The following is a 25,754-nucleotide window of genomic DNA, read 5'->3' as shown; positions in this document are numbered from 1 at the left end:
ATAGTTCCCATTGAAATACTGGTCAGTTTGTTGATTTAAATTTACTTGTTCTTTATTTTCAATATTGTATTTGTTCCCGTTTTGTTTTTTACTTTAAAATAAGATATGTGCAGTGTGCATAGGGATTTGTTCATAGTTTTTTTTTATAGTCCGGCCCTCCAATGGTCTGAGGGACAGTGAACTGGCCCCCTGTGTAAAAAGTTTGGGGACCCCTGTGCTAGGGCATGGTTTCAGAACAAGCAAAGATAACCGGGGTGGGAATATTATTGGTGCTTTGCTTTAAAGTACCCAACTGAGTAAATTAGCCTTAGATGACAAGTATGTAATAAAACCCTCATTGAGGAGTTGCTCTCCCTTTGGATTTAAAACATATTTTAATGTCAGAACCCCCCCTTTTCTAAGTAAAAAATATATATCTATCTATATATACACAACATCCATAAATATAACAGGAAGAACAGTGAAGCATTTCTGGTGAGGACCTGGAAGCCTGCCTCCAGACCAACGTGCCTAAAAACATGCCTATCCTCCTCCCTCAAAATCCTAGGATTCTTAGAATATAGTTTAAAATCAAGGGTCTGTAGTGAAAAGTCCAAATTATTATTTTTTAAATATAATTTTATTATTTTAGGTCTAACTGTTAACACAAAGTTTAGAGGTAAATGCCCTTTATATGTGCTTTTGAAAATGTACAAAAGTGACCCAAATTAGTAGCATCTATTTATATAAGCCCAACTAGTTTACAATATATGACTCTTCCTTCATGTCTCAGCTTGAGCTTCACCTTCTTGAAGTCTTTGTGGAATGCCCCCCTTCCGGCTGAATTGGGTGTGTTTCCCTGGTGTTTCTGTGATAGCCTGTACATTTCTTTATCAGGTATTTCCAATATAACTTTATGATGATATGTGTATCTATCTCCTCCACCGAAAAGTGACCTCTGAGGACAGAAATCATTCTTGTCTCATTTATCTTATTTGCTAGCACATAACAGAGGATCAGTGAATATGTATTTGTGTCCTCCAAATACTTTGGAAATTTTGTTTTACAAAAGTATTTTCCCTAACAAAACATGTCTTCCTAAGTAGCTAAAAAATACTCAGCAAGTAACCAGTAGTTATTTTTGCCAAAAGGAGGAAGGAACAGTCCCTTGTTGAGGTGGTGAGGCCTTCTCATCGGAGGAGCACCCATCCCAGAAATAGTGAAAATGACTGCTCTGTTGGTCAGCTGCATGGTCTAGTTCAGGGGTCCCCAAACTTTTTACACAGGGGGCCAGTTCACTGTCCCTCAGACCGTTGGAGGGCCAGACTATAAAAAAAAAACTATTAACAAATCCCTATGCATACTGTATATATCTTATTTTAAAGTAAAAAAACAAAACGGGAACAAATACAATATGACAAGCTTCTGGAGCCGTGATGCATGCATCCTGAGTCACCGGAAGTAGCACTGTAGGTGAGTGACGCCGCTCTTTGAGCATCCGCATCCTGTGCTCCTCTCACTGACCACCAATGAAAGAGATGCCCCTTTGGGAAGTGCGGCGGGGGCCAGATAAATGGCCTCAGGGGGCCGCATGCGGCCCGCGGGCCGTAGTTTGGAAACCCCTGGTCTAGATGAGTCCCATGTGCCCTTGCCGGCTTTTGGGACACAATTCTATTCTGCCAGCACTTGAAGGCTTTCTCTGTCTTTTATGCTCTGGGAGGTGCACAACAGGAGTTCCAATCTATTGGAACAGTACAGAGATTTCTAAACAGTGCAGAGATTAACTCATATGCCCAGGTCAAAGAGTTGCCAATTTCAAATGAGACAGATCTGAAGGAGAATATGACCAGAAAGCTCAAACTAACCTCCTCCTTAAGAAGGGAGACTATAAGCACATGAAAGAATCTTCATCTTGTCCTTACAATACCCCCGGCAGAAGGCTAGAGACTGTGACAGGTGTTTCATTTGCCTTCAAAACAGCTCTCTGGCCGTATCTTGTCCAAGGTCACAGAACACAGAAGTGTCTGAGCAAACAGATACAACATGAATAACATTTGACAACATAACGATACTTTGTGCCTTGCTTGGTGCTGTCCTCCAAAGCTCTCTCTACATATCTCTCCCTGGCTGCCTGACAGCCACAATTCTGTTCTGGTAACTGCGCCTGGTGTTGCACAGGGCCTTTGTTTTACTCATTTACTAATTTAACCTTTTCTTTTTTTCAAAAGAAGATTGGTAAGGAAGAGAGGTCAATCCTGTTTGACAGGCATAGCCAATTTCTAGGTAACCATCTTTAAAAACAAAATCTGTGTACACCCAGAAAAATAGCTTCAATACATGGGACAAGCACAACTGTGTTTGTCTCCCGATCAAGCCACCATATGTGATCTTTGGGTTCTTTAAAGGAGCGCCTCTCTTCAGGGTACATGATGAAGGTGACTCCTTGTCAGTTCCCTCCCATGAGAGCCAGCCTTCAAAGTCTTCATGGGAAGATGAGGATAGAGGTAGAGAAAGGAAGATTCTTTTTTTTTTTAATTTTTTTTATTCATTTTTAGAGAGGAGAGAGACAGACAGACAGAGAGAAGGGGGAAGGAGCTGGAAGCATCAACTCCCATATGTGTCTTGACCAGGCAAGCCCAGGGCTTTGAACTGGCAACCTCAGCGTTTCCAGGTTGACGCTTTACCCACTGCGCCACCACAGGTCAGGCTTTTTTTTCTTTTCTTTTTTTTAATGTTTCTCTTTTTTTAAAATTATTTTTATTTATTTATTCATTTTAGAGGGGAGAGAGAGAGAGAGAGAGAGAGAGAGAGAGAGAAAGAGAGAGAAGGGGGGAGGAGCAGGAAGCTTCAACTCCCATATGTGCCTTGACCAGGCAAGCCCAGGGTTTTGAACCGGCGACCTCAGTATTCCAGGTCGACGCTTTTATCCACTGCGCCACCACAGGTCCCAAGAAAGGAAGATTCTAAACATACTTGTTTAATTTATTTTGTGGTCCACCATAATTATCCTAATTGTATAATCTTTTTAAATGTTTAGTGAATGTACTTAGTGTCTCTCTGAATTGTACACTTAAAAATTGTCAAAACGGTAGCTCTTATGTATATTTTAGCACAATAAAAAAAATCCCCCTTCTTAAAAAAAAAATACCTGCCACAGCTGAAGGTAGATAGAACAAGTATGCTATCATCATGCTTATAGTTATTCCTTATGTTTATAAGAATGTGAGGTATTTTGTTAAATGTCTTCCTGAATTTAAAATACAGTTAACCCTTGACTAACCCAGCTTTGGAATGCATAGGTCTGCTTATATGAGGGTTTGGTTTTTTTTCAATAAACACCTGTGCTGTTGTGGATCTGCCATGTAGAGTTCATGGATACAGTTCTGTGTGCATTGTTCTACATCATTTAATATTAGGAGACTTGAGCATCCATGGATTTTGCTATCTGCTGGAGTCCTGGAATCAGTCTCTCACAGGTACCAAGGGACTACTTAAGTTTTGGGGTAGTCAAAAGTTATTCGGTGCCCCTAGCCTCTGCATTGTTCAAAGGTCAACTGTATGGTATGACCATGGCGGAAATGAAGAAGGAACAGGAAGAGAGAAGGAGGAGGAGGAGGAGTTAGGAATAGAACCTATTTGTTCAAGGGGAATTTGATGTACAGATTTGGGCTTGGGTGATTGCAATTATCTTTCTCTATTAGAGACATGATGAAGAAAGGGGCCATCTAATTTTAAATAATTGTTCAGTTATCAATTATTTTGTGATGCCAGTATCCTGGCCCCGACAGCTGCTTGACAGGGATATTGTTTTGGGCTTTCCCGTTTACCTGAAACTGGGTAAGTGGACCAGTGCAGAATGAAAACAAGCACTTGTCGTCGCCTGGTTACCTCAAGCTATCTTTTCAAAAGTATAACTCTAAATTCTCTGGGTGTGTGGAGCTATTATTTTCCTTGAAAAAATAAAAGCAGAGCAAGAACTTTAGTTCTTGTTTCAAAAACCTCATCCCTTAACAGCCGATTATAGGTTTTTTTTGGCTCAATAACAAAATAATGGGACTCGGCAGTGAGTGAGTTTTCCTCCCAACCGTGGCAGCTGACAGAATGCTTGTTCCCGCAGCACTTGAAGTAAAATGATACAAGCTTTTCTCAGACAATGAAGCCCTTGTGTGAAACAGCTGTCTCGGGGAGATGGCTCAGTGCTATTTGACAGTGGCTTGTATGTTGCATAGATACGTCTGGTATTATCTGACCAGGAATGAAACGGCCAGATGGAACTGAATGCTTCTAACTAGGAATGCTGTCTACCACTCCCGGTGAAAAACACAGGCTCAGGTTTCAATGGCCCTAGGATGGAATACTGGTTGATTGTACTTGGAAATCTATCTTTGCCTCCTGAATTGTGGACAACTTCTATGTGGAATTTTCAGGCTCTATCTGAAATGAACTGATAAACCTGGAGCGTGTGGAGGAGGCAGATTAATTCCACTTTAATTTTGCCTGGTAATAGCATCCAAGTTAGTGAAACTTGGCCTTGAGTTCCCCAGAAGGCTTGTGAGCCTTGGCAGCGAGTGTGGGACTGGTAATGAAACCTGAAATGGGGTTTGCTTGGTTTCAGGTTGAGTTACGGAAGCTGTGCACAGTCATCATTGTGACCGTCTATCGGTGCGATCACCGGGCTTATTTTGCCCAGTGTCGCCTGTGGCATGTCTCTGCAGCCTGTGAAACTGGGTGGCAGGTAAAGCAGCGCTTATTATGATTTCTGCAGTTCACCTGCCTCAAGCCCTTGTGTATTTCTAAGCAGGGAGAGTGCTGTGCATCTAGCTACTTTCTGTTTTAGTCTCATCTTCCTTTTGAGGTAGCCTTCAAAAGATCTCCCCCTGTCCTCCCCTCCTTCCCACACATGCACACTATAGTCTTTTTTTTTTTTTTTAAAGGTCTGGCCAGACTGAAATTAGTGATCAACAGAGGAAGTGAAAATAATGAAAAGGAAATCGTGTGTGATATGACTTATGCTTCCCCTTCTAGAATGCTCAGCTCATTTTGCTTTGCTAGCCCTGGGCACATGCAGTAGGTGTTGGCACCAGAAGGACAGTACAGAGCATGCCTTTGTGGCTGTGTTTCACGGAGGGTGGTCTCCAGGCTGAGGAGAGTGCTGAGGCCTGGAGAAGTGAAGCGCTATAGCCAGCCAAAAACAGAAACAGCTCTCCTGCTCCCAAGGCCCAGGGCGTTTCCATTATGCCAGATTGGAATAAGGTCCATCATTCTTGCACCAGCAGAGAGGCAGACATTACAGAGAGAGGGGCTGCGTTGTGGAGCAAGATCTCTAGTTGTTTTCTCTAACAATAACTGTTTTCTGTGGAATATAATTACAATGGACTTCAAACACAGCATTTAGTTCTTTTCTTCTATATTACCAAAGGAAATGTTAAGTAATTTCATTTCTTTCAGCTTTCAAGGGCTCCAAAGCAATATTTATCTACGTGATACGTATAATCGTACTCCTGTCTCAATACTGATGTAAATTGAAATATGTGTTCGAGCACAACCACCTTTTATGAATACGATTCCTGGAGCAGGGATGGGGGGGGGGGGTTAAATTAGCTAATTTTTGAAAACTTGCTCTTTACAAACGAAACAGTATCCTCCTCTCCATGTTTTAGCCCTGTGGAAGTCAATGGGAAATTTTGAAAATTTCTACTTGTGAATTTCATTTTTTGTTCATTAGTTTTGGCTAAAAAATAAATCAATACAATAAACAGCACTCTTGTTGAATGTAGAGCAGCCACTGTCAGCCAGGAATGGAACAGATCCCTGTTTTCTATGGGGACCTTTTGTTGACAGCAGTTCTGGGTCACAACTCTGAGAAGCAGCTGGCCAGCTAGTGGGAGAAACTTTTTTCCACGAGGTCACAGAATGTCTCCATGTGGATGATACCAGCGTGAAAGCACACAGATTCAGTCTGACACGTCTGCAGAACTTTGGACTCATGTTTTTAAAATTCCTTTTTTCCTCTTTTCCCCTAAAGTCTACCACTGAGAAACATTGACGGGGAAAATGCCAGGGGAGTACAAAGAAGTCCAAACCCAAGACTGAGGAGGTTTGATTCACACCTGGCAATGGCTTAGCTCCTTCAGCCTAAGTCAGCGCTAATAATATTATAAACAAAACCCAAGAGAAATAATAGTCCAACCAAGACTATATTAGCTAATTAATCAATCAAGACTGTAACTTAAAAAGTGATGCCAGACACGGTAAAACCTTAAAAAATCAGAATGCTTAAGGCAGGGGTCCCCAAACTACGGCCTGTGGGCCGCATGCGGCCCCCTGAGGCCATTTATCCGGCCTCCGCTGCACTTCCGGAAGGGGCACCTCTTTCATTGGTGGTCAGTGAGACGAGCATAGTTCCCATTGAAATACTGGTCAGTTTGTTGATTTAAATTTACTTGTTCTTTATTTTCAATATTGTATTTGTTCCTGTTTTGGTTTTTTACTTTAAAATAAGATATGTGCAGTGTGCATAGGGATTTGTTCATAGGTTTTTTTTTTATAGTCCGGCCCTCCAACGGTCTGAGGGACAGTGAACTGGCCCTCTGTGTAAAAAGTTTGGGGACCCCTGGCTTAAGACATAGAATGTTGCAGTTAATTTATTTTTCTGGTTAAAAAATAGTTTGTAGATGAACCAGTTAATTTCAAAACCTAGCCTTTTAACAGGATACCGGGTGTTCAACGGGCACAGTCTATGCCACTGAAGAGCTTGCCGTCAGCTTAGAAAGTCAGACATATAAACAGATGCTACTGGGGAGCAAGTGGGAAAGGAAGGGACAGAGCTGTGCATGGGAATCTGAGGAGCACTGTAGAGGGAGAGGTGAAAGCAGATAGGGCTTCCTGGAAGAGGCACTCCTGAGCACAGGAGAGAAACTAAGGGAGGTACCTAGGCAGCAGGTATCCCCAGTTTAATGTTGAGCCTGAGCAAAGACACTGAGGAGAGAAACAGCTTTGGGTTTGGGAACCTGGGGGCCCAAAGCATGGAGGAGTGGGCAGAGGTAAGGCTGGGCAGGTGGGCCTGGCCTGCAAGCCATTGAAGGAAGTTTCCACTTATCCCATAGATCAGTGGTTCTCAAACTGTTTGAAGTTGGGGTGCATTTAAAATCCTACAAATAATTGTAGACGCATTATATACAAATTTCTGAGAAATATGTTATAATAATTAAGTCAAATATTAAAGAAGAAAATATAAAGTCCAAGTGTGCTTTTATGGTTATTAAACAAAATAAATACAACAAAATTAAATTTATTCTGACATTAAAAAACATTTTTTGTTACATTTTTTGAGTTATGCTTTTTATTTTATTTATTTAAAGACTTTATTTGTTCAATTTTCAGAGTGGAGAGAGAGAGAGATGGAAAGAGGGAGAGGGGGATAGAGAGAGAGAGAGAAGGGAGAAGAGCGGGAAGCATCAACTCCCGTATGTGCCTTGACCAGGCAAGCCCAGGGTTTCGAACCAGTAACCTCAGTGTTTAGGTCAATGCTTTTTCCCACTGCACCACCACAGGTCAGACCAAGTTATGCTTTTTAGAATTTGTAAAAAAAAAAAGAGGGGTTAAAAAATAAAAAAACAACCAAAAAGTTATCTTTTTATAAATATATATTCTTAGTAAGATGTAGTAAATTTGGCAGGTCCCGGCACAAATGTGTTAAGTTTTCTCGTTCTTGTGTTTATGAGAAACATGAGCCTGATGTGTCCTAGCGATTTCTTCATATATTTGAAAAGCAATATAGTTGAAAGGCAAACTCTCATTTCCTTGTCAATACATTGAAGAATTTCTCTCTTTTTACTCTTAATTGTGTTGAGTGCAGAAAACCCCCACCATACATATCATCTTAACTTTACACCAAACAAAGGATAGAAGAAACTTGCCTCCAGTATTTCCGGGGAACATGGGGGGTAATGTAAACAATCCAGCATCACAGTTTAACAGCCTTTTGCAACCTAATCAGGCAAGTGAGGTGGGGGGTTGGGCAGACTGTCAGCTTACAGCCAATTCCCCACACCTCTATCCTCCAGAAATCTAAACTCCAAAACCCTGTTGGTTTTTTGGTCCCCAACAGGCACATATTTCTCTGTAAGACCATAGGGCACACCTGGAAATCTTCTAGTGCACCCTGGCACACACTTTGAGAACCACTGTTCTAGTTGTAATCAGCTAAGGGGAGACAGGAGATGTTGGGCAGGTGCTTAAATATGCTACTCTGAGGCTTGAGGGGTCCGTAGACACTGAAGTGACAAATTTTAGAAACTAAGTGTATTTGCAAAATAGCTGAAACCAAGAGAATGGGGGAGATCACTCAAGGGAAATGGGGAAGTGGGCTCAGGATTAGGTTTGTATTCAACATTTACAAGGTGAAGTGAGAGATAAGGAATACGGGAGGCAGTGTCAGAGCCAGAGTGTGTATGGGAGCCAAGGAGGCGGCATTTCCTTTGTGTCAAAGGCAGAGAGACCCAGGAAAGTAAGGAGGGTGAAGAGAGAGCCAGACTGCCGGGCCTGGAGGGGCAAATGGAGCTGAGGACTTAAAGACAGCAAAGGCCGTCTGCCCTTTGGAGAACGCAGCCTTTAGGGCAGGGGTCCCCAAACTTTTTACACAGGGGACCAGTTCACTGTGTGAACTGGACTATAAAAAAAAACTATGAACAAATCCCTATGCACATTGCACATATCTTATTTTAAAGTAAAAAAAACAAAAAAAAAAACAAAATGGGAACAAATACAGTATTTAAAATAAAGAACAAGTAAATTTAAATCAACAAACTGACCAGTATTTCAATGGGAACTATGGGCCTGCTTTTGGCTAATGAGATGGTCAATGTGCTCCTCTCACTGACCACCAATGAAAGAGGTGCCCCTTCCGGAAGTGCCGCGGAGGCCGGATAAATGGCCTCAGGGGGCCGCATGCAGCCCATGGGCCGTATTTTGGGAACTCCTGCTTTAGGGGAATGAGTTAGGTTCGTAGGGCTGCCATACTGCTTATGATAAACTCCCCCAAGATGCAGCAGCAGTTAAGTGGCTTGGCTGATCGTTCCTGACTCCAAAGCCTATGCTCTTTGGGCACAGTACACACAGAGACAGACTGGGAAAGCAGCATACGAGGTGAATTGTGGTGTAGGTGGCAGGACCTGGGAAGCCTGTCACCAGGGTGGCCCCTGTAGTAACCCTCACCAGTGGAGAGACAGCCAGATATATCCCTTCCCATTCATATGTAGCATCTGGGTTTCAAGGAAGCTACGTTGAGGGTATAATATATCTATTCTTCTCTGTTTTTGAGGCCTAATGTGAGGGCCTCATGATCATGAAGTTGGGTGGTCAGAGAATTCTGCCTTTTCAATTCAAGAGACCTAACTTCTCTTAGGATACTAAAAAAAATTCATATTAATTAACTATGCCTAAGGATTTGAAATACTGATATTGACTCAGCAAAAAGTCCGGCATTTCCCCAAAGGAAACAGTCTGTTTTTCATTCTTCCACTACAGCAGTGGTCCCCAACCTTTTTTGGGCCACGGACCAGTTTAATGTCAGAAAGTATTTTCACGGACCGGCCTTTACAGTGGGACGGATAAATGAATCACGTGACCGAGACAAGCATCAAGAGTGAGACTTAGACGGATGTAACAGAGGGAATCTGGTCATTTTTAAAAAATAAAACATCGTTCAGACTTAAATATAAATAAAACGGAAATAATATAAGTTATTTATTCTTTCTCTGCAGACCGGTACCAAATGGCCCACGAACCAGTACCAGTCCGCGGCCCGGGGGTTGGGGACCACTGCACTACAGCACACTGAACTCCATGCAGCTTTGCCATGAATTCACTTGCAGGGTTAAAAGAAACTGCTCAGCCCTGTCCAGATAGCTTCATTAATTAGAGCATCGTCCCAAAGCACAGAGGTTGCTGGTTCAATCAATGGTCAGGGCACATACAGAAACAGATTGATGTTCCTATATCTCTCTCGTTCTCTCTCTTCCTTGCTCTAAAATCAATAAAACCAGTATTTAAAAAAAAAGAAAGAAAGAACTGTTCATTCCCTTCACCACTATGCCTTTTACACCACCTCCTTGTCCCCAAAATAAAAGTTATACACCCTGGGGGGAAGAGGGAGGAAGGAGGTATGCTCTCCTTTAAATGTCTTGAGTTTTGACTGAATGTAGCCAAGAGATTTAGAATCATAGTTTTCATAAAAGAACCCCCCACACACACACATACACCTAAAACAGTCTTTCTCTGCTTTGCATTACATGTATAATCTTTAAAAGAAAAACAAAATACAATGTAATAAGATAAATCGGCAGAGTTTTGCAAAAACCAACAGTGATGGCCTTCCAAAGAATCTTCCTGGCTTTCTGTGGTAAGTTAACCCAGGCCTGCCTTCTCTATTATGATCCCTCATAACCACCTATTGTGGGAGGAGAGGTTTCTAGAATTACAAATGGCAGGGTTAATAAGGAGGTGCCCACTTTTTAAATAGAAGAAATTTAGTTCAGCAGTGTTTATAGCTGTTGTTTTGTACTCCCACCGAGGGACAGACTAAGCAAGGAGCTGGGAGAAAGGAATCGGAAAAGGTCACTATCGGGGTGCTAATAAAACCCCTAGGGAGAACCAGACCTACCGAATAAAAAGAGTGGCCCAACGACCAAGGCCTGTTACATGATGAAACATTACACAAATAGATGACATACAGCATGGCTGAGTGGCATGTCTGGGGGGTACAGCAAAGATCGCTATTCTGGGACATGCACTGAACGTGCCTTACAGGAGATGGGTGGTACAAATGGTCGTCTCCATTTGGGTTGAACAATTCAGAAAGACTGTCTGGAGCGTGAAGAAAACCAACTGAATTGGGCCCCAGCTGCACATCCTCCTCCTAGATTGAAAGAGACTGAAAACCCTATCTACCCTTCAGAGAGTGTGCTGCTTTAGGCTGTGGGCTCTCAGCGGCACTGCTGGTGTTGCCCCGTCTAATGCGCTCTGGCTTACACTCGAGATGGCCCTTAGCTGTCACCTTTCTAGGACCAGGTTAGCTGTCACCTTTCTAGGACCAGGTTAGCTGTCACCTTTCTAGGACCAGGCAGAGGCGGATTTAACAGAGGACGCACCAGGCACGGACCTTGGGCCTCACAAAACCCCAGCTTTACACTTTCTTCTAACGACACCAAGTTTGGTTTCATATGTGCAATTTTAACATTAATAGTACATAATATTTTTTATTTATTTAACAATATGGTTAACGTGTATTTTTATTTTCCCTGTCTCTGTTTTATTTAAGGGGCCCAATATTTTCTTCTATGCTCGAGGTCTCAACCAACCTTAATCTACCTTTAGCCCGTGGGGAGAAAAACTTCATAAACTCAGGGATGGGACTGGAGTGTTCATGATCTAGTTTAGTGGTTTCCCCTCAGAAGGAACAAGAGTGGAGTATGCTTTGTCTGTTGGGTTTTATTTTACTGGAGAGAGAGAGAGAGAGAAGAGAGAAGACAAGAGGATAGGGGAGAGGGGAAGGGGGAAGGGAGGGGAGGGGAGGGGAGGGGAGAGAGGAGAGGGGAGGGGAGGGGAGAGGGAGGGGAGGGGAGGGGAGGGGAGGGGAGGGGAGGGGAGGGGAGGGGAGGGGAGGAGAGGGGAGGAGAGGGGAGGAGAGGAGAGGAGAGGAGAGGAGAGGAGAGGAGAGGAGAGGAGAGGAGAGGAGAGGAGAGGAGAGGAGAGGAGAGGAGAGGAGAGGAGAGGAGAGGAGAGGAGAGGAGAGGAGAGGAGAGGAGAGAAAAAGAAAGAAAAACAAATTCAAAAGCACATTTGGAAAAAAAATCACATTTGTTCATTAGAGGGAAAGCTATATTGTCCTTTCTACTTTCATGTATTTTGGTTTCTTTCCAAACAAAAAACAGTGGCATTTTCAAATGATGATTACTAAAACAAGCTGTTTAATCCAGAGTCAATTTTCATATTGCAACTGATACCACCCCAAAACTTTTTCGATTGTTTGCTTGTTTTCCATTCCTTAGAAGAGAGACCAGGAACACGGAATGTTCTCTAATCACCATTTAAGAATTCACTGTCCTTTGAATTAATCGCTCAATCATGCTCAGCCCCATCTGTCTATTCCAAGTAATCTAGTGAATCCCAGACCATTATATCCATGTTTCCATGTTTCACAGTCTCTCCCACCATCCCTCCCCAGCATGCAGTCCTTAAGGACAAGACTTCTCTCGCTGTCACCTGTCATACCCTGTTTCCCCGAAAATAAGACCTAGTGCAATTTTTTTCAAGCTTAGAAATATAAGGCCTCACCTTAAAATAAAACCTGGCATGTCTTTAGGAGCAAAAATTAATATAAGACATTGTCTTATTTTCGGGGAAACAGGATAGATTGTTGTACATGGAAATAGAGTCACAGGAAATTCTTGATGGAATTCAGAGTTTGGCTGGTTATGCTGATGTTTATGATGACATGACTACAGCATATTAATAAATGTTGATTTTTTTTGTACAATAGTAAATGTGAAATCTTGTTCATGGAAAAATAAGACATCCCCTGAAAATAAGACCTAGCTAACTTTAGGAGCAAAAATTAATATAAGACACTTATTTTCGGTGAAACACGGTATCTATCTAGCACACTGCTTGGCACATTATGTGCCCTTAATAAATATTTATTGAATGAGTGAATGAATTAATTAATTTCCAGAACCAACAAGAACTATCCCTGCTCCGTAAAAACATAGTTTGAAGGTCGGCCTTGCCCACCAGCTTTTGCAGAGACCCCACACTTTGAGGCTTCTCTAGCTGTTTTGGCCATGTCCTTGAGGGCCAGGCGAGCCCCTGTGAAGGTAACTACTACCACACTACAGTAAAATAATGAGATGCAAGGCTAACCCTGGAAAGATACACTATAGCTAGGCCTGTTGCAGAACTTCCTGACACTAGGTTGGGCTGTATTGTATGCATGGAAAAAGCCCACAGCTGAAACTCATATAGCTTATGACCCTTTTCTCAGCATCCCTGACCGAAGTATTTTCTTTGAATGCTGCTGAAGGTTACTGTGGAATGTTTTAGACCTGTTTCTTTTTTTCTTTTTTTTCCCACTGTATAATTTTTTATTTTATTTTATTTTATTTTTGCTTATTAGCTCTAATAGTATTTTTTCTTTTTTTGTTGCTTTTTCCCCTCCTCCCAGAGTAGTTTCTGAATGTCATGGAGATGCCTCTCTCTTCTTTATCTCATTTCTTTACCAACATTCAGCTTTTCTCCCCCTACTGTTCACTCCCACTGGTGTTTACCACTGACCATTTATTAGTTTTGTCCTTCCTCAAGGCCTGTGTAACAAATATGAAATTTACTGCCAAGAGAAAAGAGTTCTCTCACACACCAAGTCACTGTATTGTGGGCACACAAAGCAGAAAAAACTCCATTAGAGCTTCTTCACTTAAAGTAAACGTTTAATTCTCTAAAAAAGAAAGTGTGGAGGGCAAAGAAGCGGGAGTTATCACCTGCTTATCGCATGCCTCCTTTGTCAGGCCTTTACTCCTGACCCAAATGGTCATCTCCCCACCCCGGGCCTAAGAAAGACCATCACGTGGACACCAGAAATGCAAATAATCCTGGAGTCAGTAAGGAATTTCTGCTCAAGGTTTGTGATTGCAAAAACCTGGGAAATGGAAGGACCAGAACTTCACCCCAGATATTTTTGCTCTAAATCTAGAGTTCTCACCAGACCATCTGAATGCAGAAAGATGTCCCTTGTATACTTTTAGAAGAAATCCAAGTTGCATGGTTGGGTGTTGCCTGGACTGCTGTTGGGAGCAGTCCTTTCTCCTCACTTGAGAACCGCTGTCTTACTGGGCTGTCCTTATCATGGCTGTCTATTAGTACAGGTAGTCAGCTGTAACAAAAACCTTAGCTCAAAGTTTGTATATCAGAATTGTTTGAGTTTCTTTGAAAGTTCCAAGGAGTTAAGCAATCCCAGTCAGCAAATTGGAGATTTAGGGATCAGTTCTAATCTCCCAGAGTTCTCTTGGAAATTTGCTGGTGTCAAAATCCTACCCTTGAGCAAGATAATTCAGAAAACTCCAAGTTTGCTTTAAGCCACGTGTTCCACTTAGGAAGTGCCCTCTCAGATCTAGGACAGGTCACCAAAGCACACAGCTGTCCCACGCAACCATGGATGTCTGGTTAACTTTGAATAATCCAGACTCTGATATTTTTCCTCTTCTCCTCTGGGTGGAGCAAGCGTGGGGCTCACAGTTGGTTTACCTGTGGAGAAAGGGTAATGTCCTTCCTGGTTCTAGATGATAATATACATACATTGCGTGCGTGCTAGGTATCGGACATTGTCTTAAGCAATTCACACGCATCCCACTTTTAACCTTAACAACAACCCTCAAATCAGTACCACTAACCCCAGTTTACATATGATAAAACGGATGAAGTGAACTAGCCATGGCAGGGGCTGATTTGAGTGTTGGAGCCAGAACCCTTGGCTGACTCAGGGCCTCAATTCTTAGCTACTGCCATGCCCTGTGTCTTCATGTGCTGTCCCCTCTGCTTCCGGAGTGCTGAGAAAGGGAGAGGAGGTCTCGAACAACTGACTGATCAGTGAAAGAGGAATGGGATAACCATCTCAAAAGATTTTAAGCAGGTTGAAAAGAAATAAAAACTCCCCTGGGCAGGTAGCTCAGTTGGTTAATGTAGTCAAGCTTGTGGGTTTGATCCCCAGTCAGGACACATAAAAGAATCAACCAATGAATGCTTAAATAAGCAGAACAACAAACCAATGTTTCTTTCTCTCCCTTCTTCTCTCTAAAAATCAATTTAAAAAGCCTGACCAGGCAGTTGGCGCAGTGGATAGAGTGTCAGACTGGGATGCAGAGGACCCAGGTTCAAGACCCCAAGGTCGCCAGCTTGAGCGCGGGCTCATCTGGTTTGAGCAAAGCTCACCAGCTTGGACCCAAGGTTGCTGGCTCAAGCAAGGGGTTACTCGGTCTGCTGAAGGCCCATGGTCAAGGCACATACGAGAAAGCAATCAATGAACAACTAAGGTGTCACAACGAAAAACTGATAATTAATGCTTCTCATCTCTCTCCGTTCTTGTCTGTCTGTTTCTATCTATTCCTCTTCCTGACTCTCTTTGTCTCTGACTCTGTCTCTGTAAAAAAAAAAAAAAAAAAAAAATCAATTAAAAAAGAAAAAGAAAGGAAAGAAGTAAAAACTCTGCCCTGAGCCATTGCTGCCAGAGGGCTGTCAGGGGGATGCTTTGCTATCTACTGAGTAGGCAAATCTCTGCACAGCAGCTGTTTGGTGTGACGGGTGACATGTTGTACTGTTTATAATTGCCCTGAGTTACATGTGTGGGAATGCTGAAATATTAGAGTAGTGCCGAGGTGTAATGTGCAGCATAAGCCATTAACTAGCCTGGCAGCTTTAAACAGAGAAGCAAATGTCTAGAAAACCCTGAGCCAAAATGAAGTTTCTTTTTCTTCTGTTTTCTTCTTCTCAGACTTTCTGGGGAATGAGGTCAAGAAAGGGAGACCTGATTCCACTCTAAGTCTCAGGCTCTGTAAATTCACAACAAAACAGCAGCAACACCATTGCTTTCATCCTATAATCTGCCTCTCCCCCTCCCCCCAGTCCCTCGTGAAGATTTCAAAACAGGGCAAGTGTACCTGGAGCAGTCTCGCCCTCTGGTTTTCTATGTGAACGAGGAGAGGGCAAGCAGAGTGCCTTCTCCCCTTCCTTCCCAGCAGGCAGAGCATGTTGAGAACGGCCAGGTGGCAAGGCTCCAGCAGGGCAGCTGTGCCCAGGTTCCCCACCGGCTGGATGTAGAGCCTTTGGGACAATGCAGTCTTGAGGAGAGCTCTGTGCAGAGCGCTCCGCCGCGTCTCAGCATGCCCGTCATTTGAAAGGTTTCTGCCTTAGACCGCACGGAAGGCAAGAAGTAGCTTGCAAAGGGGAAGATTTTCAGCACAGTGTATAGGGAATTAAACCTATATTAACAATAACATTGGACTGTGGAGTGGAAAAGCTGGAACGGTGCTGGCGTTTCCCAGGCAACAGGCTGAAAATGTGCACTCCTTAAAAAGTCTTTCAACGGGCCATGGCTCTCTCCTGACAGTACCAGTGGCTGAGCTCCGGAAAAATAATGAAGGCTATGGATGGGATATGGTGAGTGCCAAGAGGTCCCCCTCCAAGGCAGGATGGCTTTTCTTGTATTTGGATTTGGGTTAGAAAAACAAATTAGGAGACCATGATTGCTGACACAATAAATCTGTAACTATACGGTTAAACACTTGCAATTCATCCTCGCAATAGAAAGCAAACAAAACTGTTTGTCCCTTCTCTTGGTAACATCCAGGGCAGTGGTGGAAAACTCCGGTTATCCCTAAGAAATATGCATGATGAATGCATGTTTTTTTTTTCCCCCAGTAGATTTTATGCTTGAACCTTGGAGCCTCTGTTACACAGACCAGCAGAGGAATGACCGGCCTGGGGCTGTGTGTTGCGTGTGCCTGCACTCTGTGTGTGTGTTTTCCTGAATTCTTACTGCATAACCTCCTTTTTGCTTTACCAGACTAAATCTCAACAATGAGACATAATGTGTAAACTTCTTGTATGTTTGCTCTTTTCAGTTCTAGGGAAAATCCGAACTGCAGTGGGCAGTGCTCAACTTCTCATGGCCCAGAAATTCTACCAGTTCAGAGAACTGTGTGAAGAAAACCTGGTAGGTAACCGTCCCCATCACTACCATTTCCCCGCTAGTACCGCGAGAAGAACGTGTCATGAGCACTGGCCCAACCAAAGTAAAACTGAGTTTAAACCGAGTCCAGGCCCACTGTGCTCTCTCGCCAGAGACAGTTTTCTGATGAATCTTATTTCCTGCTTTTCTTTTTTTTTCTTTTTTTTTTTTTTGCATTTTTTTCTGAAGCTGGAAACAGGGAGAGACAGTCAGACAGACTCCCGCATGCGCCCAACCGGGATCCACCCGGCACGCCCACCAGGGGCGAAGCTCTGCCCACCAGGGGGCGATGCTCTGCCCATCCTGGGTGTCGCCATGTTGCGACCAGAGCCACTCAAGCGCCTGAGGCAGAGGCCACAGAGCCATCCCCAGTGCCCGGGCTATCTTTGCTCCAATGGAGCTTTGGCTGCGGGAGGGGAAGAGAGAGACAGAGAGGAAGGCGCGGCGGAGGGGTGGAGAAGCAAATGGGCGCTTCTCCTGTGTGCCCTGGCCGGGAATCGAACCCGGGTCCTCCGCACGCTAGGCCGACGCTCTACCGCTGAGCCAACCGGCCAGGGCCTGCTTTTCTTAAAATTAAAAATACTTACTTCATACTTAAATAATCTCAGAGGAAAAAAAACTCCAATCAAGTTAAAACTCCATTTCCTGCTTTATGGTAACTGAAAAATTTCCATGCTTTCACATGACACCTCAGATTTTGTTATTGCTACCAAAATAGGGAGCACCTTGTTATTCCAAAAATAATATTCCAGCAAATCATTCTGGATAATGATTGTCTTTCTGAAATAATCTGTCAGGTCATATTTCCAAATCAGAGTTCTCTGTTCTAATTCAAGGGCCAGAGATAGAGGGCATCACAAAGTATAGATTTGATCTCCCCGAGACAAATGAATCCACTTTGGACATGCAAAAACAAAATAAAGCAAAACAGAGACAAAAATACCACTACCAACAACATTTTTTTTTCTTTTTACAGAAACAGAGAGAGAATCAGAGAGAGGGATAAACGGGGACAGACAGGAACAGAGAGATGAGAAGCATCAATCATTAGTTTTTCATTGCTCATTGCAACACTTTAGTTGTTCATTGATTGCTTTCTCATATGTGCCTTGACTGCGGGCCTTCAGCAGACCAAGTAACCCCTTGCTCGAGCCAGCGACCTTGGGTCCAAGCTGGTGAGCTTTTATTCAAACCAGATGAGCCCACGCTCAAGCTGGCGACCTCGGGGTCTTGAACCTGGGTCCTCTGCATCCCAGTCCGACGCTCTATTCACTGCGCCACCTCCTGGTCAGGCCACTACCAACAACATTTAAAAAATTGACTGCAAAATATAAGGGCAAGCACTTCCTCACTCATATCTGCCTTTTTTATTTTATTTTAAAATTTTCATTTTTTATTTATTGCTTTTAGAGAGAGAGGAAGGGAAAGAGAAAGAGAGAATGAAACATCAGTCTTTTCCTGCATGTGCCCTGACTGGGAAAGGAACCCATAACCTTTGGGTGTCAGGACAGTGTTCCAACTAACCAAGCCATCCGGCCAAGGCACATAGGCCGTTTATGAACTGCTACTTTCTCCACAAGTGTCATTCCAAAAAAAATAGCTTTTGCCCTGGCCGGTTGGCTCAGCGGTAGAGCGTCGGCCTGGCGTGCGGGGGGACCCGGGTTCGATTCCCGGCCAGGGCACATAGGCCGTTTATGAACTGCTACTTTCTCCACAAGTGTCATTCCAAAAAAAATAGCTTTTGTTAACCAGTTGTTGGTCAAGCTGGATCAAAACAAAGATAATAAGAAGCAAGTTTAATAATCTTGCTGAAAGTAAAAACACGCTCATATGTAATTTAATTGACCCAAACTATGATTTCAGAGTTTTAACCGCATCTTCTTGTTAACAAGGACAAATACAGACTGAAAGGGATTTATCTAGACAGGACTCAGTCAAGAAAAGATAGAAAGCATGCAAAAATAAGTACTCTTCATCCCTCTTTACCAGGTTTTTCTTTTTGAAATTCCCTTTGGGGTCATCCCTTCCCTCCCACCCACCACTACGCCCCCCACAACCATCGATAATTTGTTTCCTCTTTCTCAGCAAAAATGACCTGATCCTTCTTTCACCTTTTCAGAAATTCTATTCTGGATTACGAGATAATATATATTAGTAAATATAATGATAAGTAAATACAACAAATATATTATTGAGCTTCACTTTGTGATGGTCCAGAATTCCTGCTAATTTGTAAACTTCAAATGTGTCACAGATCTTAATTAACACGATTCTTGTTCTTTAAATGTAAGAAAGCTCGGCCCTGGCTGGTTGGCGCAGTGGTAGAGCATCGGCCCGGCGTGGAAGTCCCAGGTTCGATTCCCAATCAGGGCACATAGGAGAAGCACCCATCTGCTTCTTCACCCTCTCCCTCTCTCCTTTCTATCTCTCTCTCTTCCCCTCCTGCAGCCAAAGCTCCATTGGAGCAAAGTTGGCCTGGGCGCTGAGGATGGCTCCATGGCTTCCACCTCAGGTGCTAGAAAGGCTCCGGTTGCAATGGAGCAATGCCTCAGATGGGCAGAGCATCGCCCCCTAGCAGGCTTGCCGGGTGAATTCTGGTCAGGTGCATGTGGGAGTCTGTCTCTCTGCCTCCCCGCTTATTACCTCGGAAAAAAAAAGTAAGAAAGCTCACATGAAGCCATGCTTCTCAAACTGGCTGCCAGAAACACCTGGAGCCTGAAGCTCCAGGCACAGAGCATGCCTTTTAAAAGAACTATATAATAGGCAGGAAAACTATGAGGTGGAATACAAGCATTATGCATATTTTGAAGATGAAATTGCAAACAAAATGTCTTGAAAATGTGCCTACTTCCAAGAAAGGTTTGCCTAGTTAAAGCCATCTTTTAATGTTTCCTAGTTCCTGATGAGCTCACATCCCTTGGCCACTAGAGGAACTTAGGTGGCAAAATATGAGAAGCAAGTTAGAGGTAGACGAAGTAGAACTACACTGCAGGCTGAGGGCCACTGATGCTGGTCAAGCCATGCCCTAGGAGAGAAGGTCAAGGAGCCCACTACATCAGACCTTATAGAGCAATTGTGAAATTATTTTTATGGTGGTTCTTTTACAGTTGAGGAAAATGGGCATGGAAAGGCTAAATAACCTGACCAGGGGCACATGGTAAGAGGTGGAACCAAGATTCAGATCTCAGTCTCTTTGACTCCAATCCCTGTAAATTCACCTGCCACACTACTTATTCCTTAGAATTTGAGCTGCACTCCTCACCCTCAAAGAGGAACCTGGGGCTGGTCAGTCAGCTCTACATCCTCTACAGCAGGAAGCATGGTGGCCCAGTGGTAGCATTGTTTAGGTCTACGAGGCTGCATAAAGATAGAACTAAGATTTGTCACAACAAGACCCAGCTCTCCTTTCTTGAGTTCTTATTCTGAGGAGGAGAACACTTGAATACCTACACATCATCTCATACTAGATTCTCAGGCATAGAAAGAAAGGATGAGAGTTACTTATTCCAACAAAACTTAACCAAGGAACCCGGCCCTCCTCATCTTTTCACACTCTTCACCATCTCTGACCTCTAATTGTCGTGGTTCGGACTAAAGCTAGCAATGCAACTCTTCTTGTAAGCAGTTTTTCACATGACCACTGACTGACTCAGAGACTAGCTGAGTGCCTAAGCTTTTTCTCTGTTTCTTCATCTACCCCCTTTATGATGTGGGCAAAAGAAATTCTTACTGAAGAGGGAACAAATTGTTTGTTATACAGAGTTAAAATAACTTTTTTGATTATTGAACTATCATTTCACACACTGGTGCACGGAAAAATTTAGCCAGTAGGGTTTATGACCTAAAAGACTTTAGTGAACTCAGAATATAAGCAATTTAGTTTTTGGTTATCAAAAAGAAAAGGAAATATATTGTGAGATTATAAAACTCCATTTGAGAGGTACTTTGACAAAACTATTATCTCAACTTAAATATTAAGAAACTTTTTTAGTTTACTAAATTAAAATACTACAGAGAAACTTTCATAAATTCAGGTGTCATTAGCATAGATTTAATACTAAAATAACACTTTAGAAAAGTGTTTTAGAAATTTACTTCTTCCAATGAATTTCAGAATTATGGGTAGTTTTAGAACTATATTTATAAAAATATTTTTACTTGTATTTATTCTGAGTCTAGACCAATAATGCTCATCCCTTCAAAGGGCTAAAACGTTCTTTCAAACCTATTAATTTTGATGGTCACCAACCTTACACTTTCTGAAATTCTGGTGTCATTTTTTTATAGGGGTTGGTTTTTAAAGCACAACTGTCCTCAAGTTATTATGTGGCATGAAGTTTCACAGTCTATCATCCAATTGCCTGGAATACTTAGAGGTAGCCAGAATTGACCCTAGCTGTGAGCTCCCACCAATCTAACTATGAATGCATTAGTTTCTACTGCAGGTAGTATTTAACAACAAGCAGGACACCTTTGGCCCTGGCCAGTTGGCTCAGTATTAGAACATCAGCCCAAAGTGTGGATGTCCCAGGTTCAATTCCTGGTCAGGGCACACAGGAGAAGCTACCATCTGCTTCTCCACCCCTCCTCATTCATCTTCTCTTTCTCTTTTTCTCCCTTCCCCTCCCATTTGCTCGAGAGCATTGGCCCCTGGGTGCAGAAGATGGCTCCCTGGAGCCTCCGCCATAGGCACTAAAAATAGCTCGGTTATGAACATGGCCGGAGAAGGGCAGAGCATCGGTCCTGAGGCCAGGTGGATCCTGGTCAGGGTACAAGCGGGAGTTTGTCTATCTCTCCTCCTCTCATTTGGAAAAGAATAAATAAATAAATAAATAAATAACCAGCACAACACCTTCAAACTCTTAGTTATGTTTTTCTGTCTTAGATCATATAAATTATTTTCTAGTACTTGTCAGGGATATGTGGATGGAGTCAAAGAAAGTTAATCCTCGATACCAAAGAAAGTTTAACATTGTATAGCAAATTGTATAGCAAATGGGTCACTGTATATTCTATGTATATGTATAGATATGCTCTCATGTTTGCTATATTATGGTATGGTCAGTCTAAAACTAAAGCATTTCCAAATGATTTTGCCAAAGTACGTAATGTAATTGAATTACTTCTTATATTAGTAACATCTTAATTGTTATACATATGGCACTTTGATAATTCAGTTATTTTTTACTCGTCATCTGTTTAGCTTAGCACTTCACTCAACATTAATATTAAAACAAACCATATTTTAGATTCCATATCTGTTCTCTGAAGAAGCAGGTAGTCACATACCAACTCTAACATACTGCATTTGTTTCAAAGATGGTATTTTCATTTAAGTATATTTTATATGCATTTTTAAAAGATTTTATTTGTTGATTTTATGGTGGGGGTGGAGGGGATGAGAAGTATCAACTCATACATAGTGCTTTATTTTAGTTATTCATTGGTTGCATGTCACATATGCTTTGACCGGGCAAGTCCAGGGTTTTGAACCAACAATTTCAGCATTCCAGGTCAACACTCTGTCTACTTGTACCCCCACAGGCCAGGCTTTACATGCATCTTGTTGTGGATCATACATTCTGGATTTTCAAATATTTACTCTCCTCCCATACTGTACTTACTGATAGATGTTTTATTACAAAAAAAAAAAAAAAGTTTTACAACCTTGACATTTGAGAATCACTTACTCAAACAGATGTGTATATAAAATTACCATTTGAAGTGGAATCTAAAATAAAAGTCAAGCTCATAAAAACAAAAGAAAACTGTTTGCTAGGTAGGGACTAAGGGATGGACGATAGCAGGGGTCCCCAAACTTTTTACACAAGGGGCCAGTTCACTATCCCTCAGATGGTTGGAGGGCCGCCACATACAGTGCTCCTCTCACTGACCACCACCAATGAAAGAGGTGCCCCTTCTGGAAGTGCGGCGGGGGGCTGGATAAGTAGCCCGCGGGCCCTAGTTTGGGGATGCCTGAAAGAGAAACTGGCAAAAGGGTACATACAAATTTTCAGTTGGACCTGACCTGTGGTGGCACAGTGGATAAAGCATCGACCTGGACTACTGAGGTTGCCAATTCAAAACCCTGGGTTCACCTGGTCAAGGCACATACTAGACAAGATGATGTTTCCTGCATCTCTCCCATCCTTCTCTTTCTTTCTCTCTCTCCTCTTTCTTTAAATTGCTTTAAAATAAAAATCCTAAGGGGAAAAGAAAACACCTTTCAGTTAGGAGATTAATACAATCGGAAGATCTAATGCATGACATATTGAGTACAGTTGCTAACTGTACTATGTAATTGAAATTTGCAATTTGCTAAGAGAGTAGAACCTAATGTTCTCACCAAAAAAAAATTTTAAAGGTAAATATGTGAGGTAATAAATATGTTAATTAGTTCAAGGGAGGGTATTCTTTCACAGTGTATAGCAAATTATCATATTTTACACTTTAAATGTTTTATGATTATTATTTGTCAATTATAAATACCTCATGAAGGCTGAAAATATATATATATATAAATTTTAAAATAAATTTACCATTTGTAAATTACCATAAAATTACCGCTTTTATCTCCTGTCTAAAAACCAAAAGGAACTCACCCTCTTTATGTTATAGGAACTATTTGAAATAGGCACTTTAGCCTGTGCTTGTTGTCATGGATTGCTTCTAAAGCATGAATATTCTTCTTTCTCTTGTACAGAACCCTAATGCTCATCCAAGGCCCACCTCCCAGGATTTGGCGGGGTTCTGGGACATGCTGCAGTTGTCCATAGAAAATATTAGTATGAAATTTGATGAACTTCATCAGTTAAAGGCCAATAATTGGAAACAGATGGATCCTCTTGACAAGAAGGTAGAACAATGTAGATTTTGTATGGTTCATTTAAAAACCTGCACAAACACTGGACAGTCTAAATAGGCTTCTGCATTTCAGTCTTGCTGTTTACAATGTGAAATGGAGCTGATATCATATTAATTTCATTGTAATGACAATGTTTACATAGTAATCACTTGGGATATTATCTGTAATATGTTTCAGCCATATTTTTAAAGAAAAATCTGTCTTTGTGAATTGGAAAATGGGAATGTGGCTTTTTTGTTAATTAAACTTTAAGTTAAACCATTTTAGTCACTGGAAGCAACTGCCTCCATTTTGCTTTTTAAACTAAAATAAATGACATCTTCAGTGCATGATTACATAGAGCAAGAGTTCAACTTCATTACATCCCTAGGATGTGTTTCTGAGATCAATAAGAAGCCCTGAGGACTAACTGGCTTTGATAATCATTTCATAAATATAGTAATAAAGAAACCACTGTTGTTCAAGTCTAAAAATATACACACCATCAAGTTTCACACTAATCAAAAATGCTGGGATTTTTTTTTTTTTTTTTTCTCTTTAAGAGTTTTACTTTTGGTTGATTTCCTTTGGGGAATATGTTCATTGGGTTCCTCATGCAACAGCTTAAAAATAAAGACTCAAAATTTTTTTTTTTTTACTTTAATGAATAAACTGCAGTTTTCACATTTGATTATGGTGGTTCTACCAGGCTCACACAGGTATACAACATTCACCTCCACCTCCCTCGGCTGGAGTGTCATGCACAACCTTTTAATGCTTCGCTTTCCTATGACCTGAGGTCAAATAGTTTAAAGAGATTCAACTGTTAAAATTGTGTAAGGCTATTCCCCTGAAGCGCTGGTGGCGCTGCCCTTTCCCGATCTCCTCATCTGCCAGAGAGCTAATAGCAATCCGACCATTCTGTTGCTGCCATCAAAACATCAGGGTTCTTGGGGTCAGTGGGCTCCCAGGAGAAATCCAGTCCCAAGGGACAGTGCATAGTAGACAGGAAAACAACACTGTCATCACCGTCCCTCATTTCTGATTCTGTCACCGTCAACCTGAGGGTTTTAATGTTAAGCATGAAAGTATCATTGATGTGTGTGTGGCCTCTCACTCAGGAAGCTAAACATTTGCACTTAACATCTAGTTTTGTTGTGTTTTTCTTTTTTAATCTGTGTTTAAAATTGTCTGCTAGATAAGCTTTTTGAATTGGTCCTATTTTAAGAAAATACTACATTCGACACATCCTGGCCATTTAGTTTCTGAAGCTGATCACCTTAATTTTCCATTTATTGATTTAAAAAATTGTTTAAAAATAAAATTGTGCAAGGATAGGAAAATATGACTAAAAATGATCAGTATTCACACTTTTTAAAAAAAATCCACCAAGGTGCTCAATAATGGAGATTTAAAATGTCCAAAAGGCACGATGCTAAGAACTGACATATGTAATCTGTTGACATTCACACAGTAAATCATTAATTCACTTGATTTCGAAGTCGTTATACACTTTGTCTATGATCAGAGCTTTTCATCACCGCATGAATTTTAGGGGCAAAAAAATGAATGAGCAAAATCAGAGTTGGCAGAATATTGTTTACACCCGGTGCCTCCTTTTTCTGTCCTCTGAGCCACACCCACTCTCCCTTAAACTGCCCAAGGGCAGCTCCAATGTAGTAAGTTTAACCAGGCTCTTCACCCACCAGACTCGAGCAACGAGGATCTGTTGTGATGAACATGAGTGTTAAGGTACAAGGAGTGCCCTTTGGAGAGTCATAGAATCCGTATTTTAAGATGCTTTCCACATTTATGAGACATTTCATATTTATTTATGAGGACTGAAAGTATTATATTAAAGATGAAAACACTCACATAGACCATTCTGCAGCCTGACAGTTATTCCTCCTTTGCGTAAAATATCCTTTGTAATCTAGATTTCCTTCTTTCCCACTGCATTTTTTTTCTGCCTACGTCATGAGTTGTTTTTGTTTCTGCAATGGCATTGAAAAACATGTTTGACGGTTTGCTGTTGCTAAGGCAGATGAACTCTCCCAGTACTGTGTTGAGTTTTCATGGCACAGTGTTTGTCCCTGTCACTGGACTCACCTGCTGCCTGCTGGGCCACAGTCATTCTGAGGCCGTTGAGTGACA

General features: G+C 41.9%; 1 protein-coding gene across 6 annotated transcripts in view; it reads left to right on the top strand.

Moving 5' to 3' along the window:
- DLGAP1 (DLG associated protein 1) overlaps nucleotides 1-25,754 on the top strand; it is a 986,787-nt gene that overhangs the window by 957,525 nt on the left and 3,508 nt on the right. For 5 of the 6 annotated variants that reach the window (XM_066246182.1, XM_066246181.1, XM_066246185.1 and 2 more), the window contains 2 exons: nucleotides 16,650-16,741; nucleotides 23,460-23,612. In XM_066246182.1, coding sequence (XP_066102279.1) covers nucleotides 16,650-16,741; nucleotides 23,460-23,612 — 245 coding nt within the window. Of the gene's footprint in view, nucleotides 1-16,649; nucleotides 16,742-23,459; nucleotides 23,933-25,754 lie in introns of those variants that run through there. The other variant, XM_066246186.1, reaches the window with a different exon arrangement.

This window comes from Saccopteryx bilineata, chromosome 11, assembly GCF_036850765.1.
Source record: "Saccopteryx bilineata isolate mSacBil1 chromosome 11, mSacBil1_pri_phased_curated, whole genome shotgun sequence".
Taxonomy (NCBI): domain Eukaryota; kingdom Metazoa; phylum Chordata; class Mammalia; order Chiroptera; family Emballonuridae; genus Saccopteryx; species Saccopteryx bilineata.
Note: the sequence above shows the minus strand (reverse complement) of the source record. Positions and strands in the feature narration are given on the sequence as shown.